This window comes from Marmota marmota, unplaced genomic scaffold, assembly GCF_001458135.2.
Source record: "Marmota marmota marmota unplaced genomic scaffold, marMar, whole genome shotgun sequence".
Taxonomy (NCBI): Eukaryota; Metazoa; Chordata; class Mammalia; order Rodentia; family Sciuridae; genus Marmota; species Marmota marmota.
Genome location: NW_026000249.1, coordinates 3,631,378 through 3,637,970, shown reverse-complemented (window position 1 = coordinate 3,637,970; position 6,593 = coordinate 3,631,378). Strand labels below are relative to the sequence as shown.

The window sequence follows — 6,593 nt, the reverse complement described above, 5'->3', positions numbered from 1 at the left end:
TAAATGCATTAGATTTTAATCTTTAATATTTAACATTATTGCTTTAGGAAGTCATTTCCCTGAACCAAGAATACAATGCTAATTACATAAAAATATACAGATATAAAAAGTAGTTCTCCATTTTCCTGGGGAGGGGGGGTGGGGGATGGGCACAGAACAATCCAAGTATAACTTCTAGAATAGTCAAGTTTTTTGTTTTAATTAGTTACAATTGTGGTCATCTCATTTATTAGCTCTAACTTACATATTTAAATTAAAGAAACATTATTAGGCAACCATTACAATTTACAAATGTGAGGTGCCATTATTGAGTAAATAGATTTCCTTCAGAGTGGATGTGTCCCTTCTCCCACCAACTAATGAAGCAGCAAAAACATTAGTTGAAATTTATTAGTAGATGATACACTGCTGCAAACACTAATTCTCTTATCCACTCTTAAGTGCATGTATGAATTGGTTAGAACGCACTGATAATCTAACAATCAACAGCAAGATGAGCTTGTCTTGGGCTTTCGGTGGAGATGGACCGTGTCGGTCTGAATCAAGTGATCTGACCTATCCTCGTTAGCAAGAACTCTTCGAACTGCTTCCTCAAAGGCTGCTGCAACATTGGTGGCATCTTTTGCACTTGTTTCAAAGTAAGGATAGTCGCCGTTGTCTCTGCACCAGGCTTGGGCTTCTTCAGTGGACACCTGCCGCTCATTTATGTCGATCTTGTTGCCTAAAATCACAAAAGGAAAACTTTCGGGCTCTTTTACCTCTGCATAATATATGAATTCTTTCTTCCAGTTACTCAAGTTCTGGAAGCTCTGTGAATCATCAACACTAAAAGTGAGCAGGCAACAGTCAGAACCTCTGTAAAATGGTGTCCTCAGGCTTCGGAATCGCTCTTGGCCAGCTGTGTCCCAAATCTGCATGGTAACAAAATGTCCATCCACCTCCAAATCTTTGTTTAAAAATTCCACACCTATTGTATGGAAGAGCTGGGCATCAAACTTATTAGTTACATATCTGTTCATAAGGGAACTCTTCCCAACTCCACCATCTCCCAGGAGAATTACTTTAAAAAGCGACGATTTTCCTGCCATTGTTAATCTTACAAGTTTTGACTTCAGAACCCTGTAAAATAAAAAGGTACCATTAAATTCCTTCACACCTGAATACTCTGCATTATTCTAGAAATATTAGCATTTAAGTGAACTAAAATAGCCCCAATTCCTTTTTGCAAGGAGCACACCTAAATAATAATTGTCATTACCTGAGCATTAAACCATGTGCCAACTTCTATCCTACTATTTATTCCCTAGAACAGCTAGCAGGGACTCACTCTTCCTCTTTCTTGGGTCACAGCTACAAATCTCTCATTCAAGACCAAATCTGACCCCAAAGACCTGGCTCTGAACTATTGATCTATTAAGCCCCTCCTTGCTCACAATAAGCCACCTCATCCCTTGTTAAAGAGGTGGTTAAGAGACCAAGTCTTCAGCTTTCTTTAGTATCTTCAAACAGCGCTTCAGTGCACAGTGATGGTGTTCATGAATGGTGCTCCTTGTGACTGGGATTTTTTTCTATTGCCCACCCCCCTCTACTCTGCAGACATAGGCACTGTTAAGCAGGAAAGCCAGAGACTTCCAGAAGCTCACTGATCTGTCTGTGAAAAAGAAGTGAACCAACCACTGGTAAAGGGAGTTTATTTCTCTTCTTTAGGAACACTTTTTTGAGTTTGCTGAAATCAATGTCAGCAGCAATTGAGGAGGGGGGTACTGGGGATTGAATCCAGGGGCACTCACCCACTGAGTGACATCCTCAGCCCTTTTTTGTATTTTATTTAGAGACAGGATTCCTCTGAGTTGCTTAGGGCCTTGCCAAGTTGCTGAGGCTGGCTCTGAATGTGATCCTCTTGCCTCAGCTTCCTGATCAACTGGGATTATAGGTGTGTGCAACTGCACCCAGCATAATTAATATAATCTGGCATATTCTATTCATAAGACTAATTTGGGCAGCTCTACCTCTTAGAAAATACGAGCCTGTGTTGTTACTTGTGTGTTTTCAAGTGGAATGAAATAAATGTAGATGTGCTATATTAGAGGAAGTCCTGGGGCAGGATTAAAAACTTTCTTATACTTAAAGAGCCAACCTGCGAGTTGAGATTTCTGATGCCTATTGACAGCTACTTCTAAGTGCTTATGGGAACACTTTCCTATTTGATGCTTTTCTTTTCTAAATTATGGAAAATTTCAAACATACACAAAACTTCTAAATAATGAAAATAATATAATGAATACCCATGAACTCTAAACCCAGATTTACCAACTGTCCATGTACGGCAAATCTATTTTTTCCTCAACTGCCACTCTCCTTTGTCCTGTTATTTTAAATCAAAATTATATCATTTAGCCTGTAAATATTTCAGTATTAAATGGCTTTTTTAAGTATACTACATTTCATTAAAGAAAATAAACTGTAGAGAAGCACTGTTAAAAGAATTGTATACAGTCCGATCAAAATGTCCAATATGGCAATCATTAGCCAGATGTGGCTGTTCAGCACTTGACAAGTAGCTGGTGGGAGTAAGGAACTGAATTTTACCGGGCACTTAATCACTGAGCCACATCTTCAGCCCTTCTTTGTATTTTATTTAGAGATAGGCTGGCTTTGAACTCTCGATCCTCCTGTCTCAGCCTCCTGAGACAATAGGATTACAGGTGTGTACCACCACTCTGGACTAGAAAAATGTTTTGGGGGCTGGAAATTAAACTCACGGCTCAGCACACATTCTACCACTGAGCTATATCCCCCAGCCCATTTATTTTAGACTAATTTAAATAGTCACACTTAAACAATAGCTGCACTGGATGGCACAGCTCAAGAGTAAAGATGGTCATTAACCTTAATGTTAAAGTAAATATTGTGAACCCGTTGATAGGAAGATAATAAAGACACAAATGACAATTGTTATTATTGACCAGGATAAGTTTGCAAAACCACTGCAGTTAACATTATCTGGCTGTTTCCTTGTTATATGCCAATGTGACCCAGTATAATGTAACTGAACACTTCTGTAACATTAAAGAACCATGTAGTATTTCACACCACATAATCATCACAACCACATTAATGGTTAACATATATTCATGACTATTCTGTGCATCCTAACCTTGCATCAAAAACAATTTAGTAATAAATGATTTTGCTTAAATAACTGCAACATAAAAAAGATCAACAAAACCAAAAAAGCAAATCAGCTATACAGGCATGGGTCACATAAAGACTTCAGTCAACACCACACCACATTGGAACAGTGCTCCCAAAGATTAAAATGGAGCTGAAAAATTCCTATCATCTAGTGGCATCATAGTTATTATAGTGCAATGAATTACTCATGTGTGGTGTAAACCAACCTACAATGCTGCCAGTTGTAGAGAATGTACAGCACATACAATTATGTACAGTACATAATACTTGCTAATGATTATATTACTGGCTTATGTATTTATTAAACTATACTTTAAAAATATTTTTAAATTTATTTATTCTTATTAGTTATATGACAGCAGAATGCAATTGAATTCATTACACAAATAGAGCACAATTTTTCATGTCTCTGCTTGTATACTATACTATCATTATTTGAAGGTTTACTCCTACTTGTTAAAAAGTTTACTGCAAAACATATGCCATGTTAGATCAGAGCAGTCTCATACACCTCATGTTTACTATGTTTACTGATGGCACCAAGAGGTCATATCTAGTGATTGATTTGTACCACTGAGGTTTGTGTAACCATTGTCACACAAAGTAGAAATCACCTTATTATGCATTTCTCAGAATGTGTCCCCATTGTTAACTGTATTTCAATGTAGGGAAAGTATCTGATGCTTCCTCAAATGATTAATATTCTTCAATGGTTTATCTCAGGACTAAGGTCAATTTCTAAGGCAAAAGAGCTCACCTCCCACCTTGCTTCTTTGCTTGAGTCATTCTGAAATGCATTGTCACATGGAACTGACAGCTCATCTTACACATTCATTACACTGGCATATGCTGTTCCCTCTGCTGGTGGTCCCCCGACTCCCACCCCAATGAACTGCTATGCTTTCAGACCTGCTCTTGGCATGGTTATCAACTCCACTGGGAACCTTTTCCCAGCAGCCCCCCCTAATGTTGTTCCTTTCATACAATTTTTAACATACTGAAACACAAAAGTTCCATGGTGTGTTATGAGGAAATAACAGATGTGCATAATTCTATCATTTATCCTAGTATTTTAATAAGTCTACTAATCTAACTGCCTGACCAGACACAAAGTTTTATTGTACAGCATTGCATTTTTAGAATCATTAAATGAAACTGAAAGCCAGATTCTATAATCAAACAACTCCACCTAGATTAAATCATTGAGATTTCTAATTTATAATTTTATCAGGACACTCTAATAATTCTTTTCCTTTCTCATAATCATGTGGCATTTCCTACTTTGTGTCATTATTCTGACCAAACAAATTTGGCTTATGCAAAACCCATATACCAGGAAACAGGGTATAATTTTTCAAATTTCCTAACTATAGTTTAGAAATCAACCTCAGATACTATTTAGGAATATGTTGGTATTTTCTACAATAATTAATAATACATATGAATACCTCTTTGATTCTAACCTATATACAAACATACATGGTGGTATAACTAAATATGCAAACCATCTTATTTCCCACTGACATCTAAGAGGCCAGCTTCACTAAATCAATACATTAACATAATCATAATTTATGGACATTAAAAATGTTCCCTTTGTTTTTCTTTAAAACCAGAATTGTTTGCAAAAATTTTAACATAAATTAAATAATTAAAAGTATCCTACTAGCTGGGTGTGTAATACTTGTCATCCCATACAGGAAATCCAAGCGGCTCGGGAGGCTGAGACAGGAGGACTGCAAGTTCAAAGCCAGCTTCAGCAAAATAGAGGTGCTAAGCGACTCAGTGAGACCCTGTCTCTAAGTAAAATAAAAAATAGACTGGGAATGTGGATCAGTGGTTGAGTGCCCCTGAGTTCAATCTCTGGTACCCTTCCCCAGGGGGGGAAAAAAAAATCCTACTATGTCATTTTAAAAATTTACCTAAAAGTGTCGGGCTCAGTAGCACACACCTGTAATCCCAGCGATTCAGGAGGCTGAGGCAGGAGGTTTGCAAGTTCAAAGCCAGCCTCAACAACTTAGCAAGGCCCCAAGCAACCTAACAAGATTAAAATATGAAAAGGGTTGGGGATGTGGTTCAGTGGTTAAGCACTCCTGGCTTCAAAAAAAGCCTATGTTCCTTATGTTTAGAATGACTATCCAAAGGCAATAATCTTTACCAAGGTCAAAAACATTACTTCAGTAATTTAGCTAAATTCTACAGATAAAAATATCTGGGAAAAGCATAGTCCCATCAACTTTACCTTAGTAGAAGTTCAATTCAAGCATCATTACCTGCAAAAAAATTAGAAAGCTCACATTAGCAACTTGAACTTGTTTGCATAATTTTAAGACTAAACACAATAATTAAAATATGAAAGAAATAATGTGATTTCTATTAGCAGCCAGTTTCTTAACCTAAAACACCATACCTAAGTGCAGTCCATGATCATCTTCAGCCTAAAAAAAGGCCTACATCAAATATTACACTTTAATTGTTTTTTCCAAAAAAACTGTTGCCTGCCAACCCTTCTAAGTTTCACACACCACAATACCTATAAAATTATATTAAGAGGAAGTAGAGAATATCTCATTTATTCTTTAAAACGCCCAAATTTTCGGTGGATGAGAATAAGTCATTCTAGAAAATATAAAGACAACACAAACAAGGAAAACAAAAGGGGAGGAGGGAGGAGGCACCAACATGATACAGGAAGAGTGTGGACAAGGTTAAAGGTAGCACAGTGTCATGAAGCTCCTGTGCAACCAAGGCAAAATGAAAACTTCCTTCTAAGTGAACAAGGGCACAGGTCAGAAAGGAGAGCTTATTCCCAGTACCATAGCCAGGAGCACAGCCCCTGCATGAGATACTTAACCTCTTGAAGTCTCATGGAAGCAGGGGTGATAACAGAGGGCTGGGGGTGTAACTCAGTGGTAAAGCACTTGCCTAATTATGTGCAAGGCCCTGAGTTCAATCCCCAGCAACACAAAAACAAAGTGGCCAATCTTATAGGATTGTTGGGAAGATTCACTCAGATCATGGGACAAAAATGTTTTGTCACAGTGCCAGGTTCATAAGAACAGTGAAGGAAATTTCTGTGGAATAAATATATGAAGAAGTCTTTACTTGCAGTTTTACAGACAGGTTCTTTAATGGCCTTTTCTTACCTTGAATTTCAGCAAGAGCTATGTGCAGAACAAGTAAGAGGGTAGGCAGGCCTACATTAGACACCAAAGGATCAAATTCAATTTGAAGGTTTCCCAGTGATGCCAATGTAGAACTGTACTAGGTACTAAGTCTCTTAGTCTAAACCAATGGTTTCAACTCTATACCCACCTTTGTAAAGCAAATAGCATTTTTGTGGGGGATATATATATATATATATATATATATGTATATATATATCTCAGTATGTGTAT

General features: G+C 37.4%; 1 protein-coding gene across 3 annotated transcripts in view; it reads right to left on the bottom strand.

The window, feature by feature from the left end:
* Rab9a (RAB9A, member RAS oncogene family) overlaps positions 1–6,593 on the bottom strand; it is an 18,442-nt gene continuing 11,849 nt past the window's right edge. Inside the window, exons 2-4 of one of the 3 annotated variants that reach the window (XM_015488033.2) lie at positions 5,438–5,468; positions 854–1,119; positions 1–721 (exon numbers count right to left, since the gene is read on the bottom strand). In XM_015488033.2, coding sequence (XP_015343519.1) covers positions 483–721; positions 854–1,088 — 474 coding nt within the window. In that variant the 5' untranslated portion in view covers positions 1,089–1,119; positions 5,438–5,468 and the 3' untranslated portion in view covers positions 1–482. Of the gene's footprint in view, positions 1,120–5,117; positions 5,136–5,437; positions 5,475–6,593 lie in introns of those variants that run through there. The other 2 variants (XM_015488032.2, XM_048796302.1) reach the window with 2 other exon arrangements.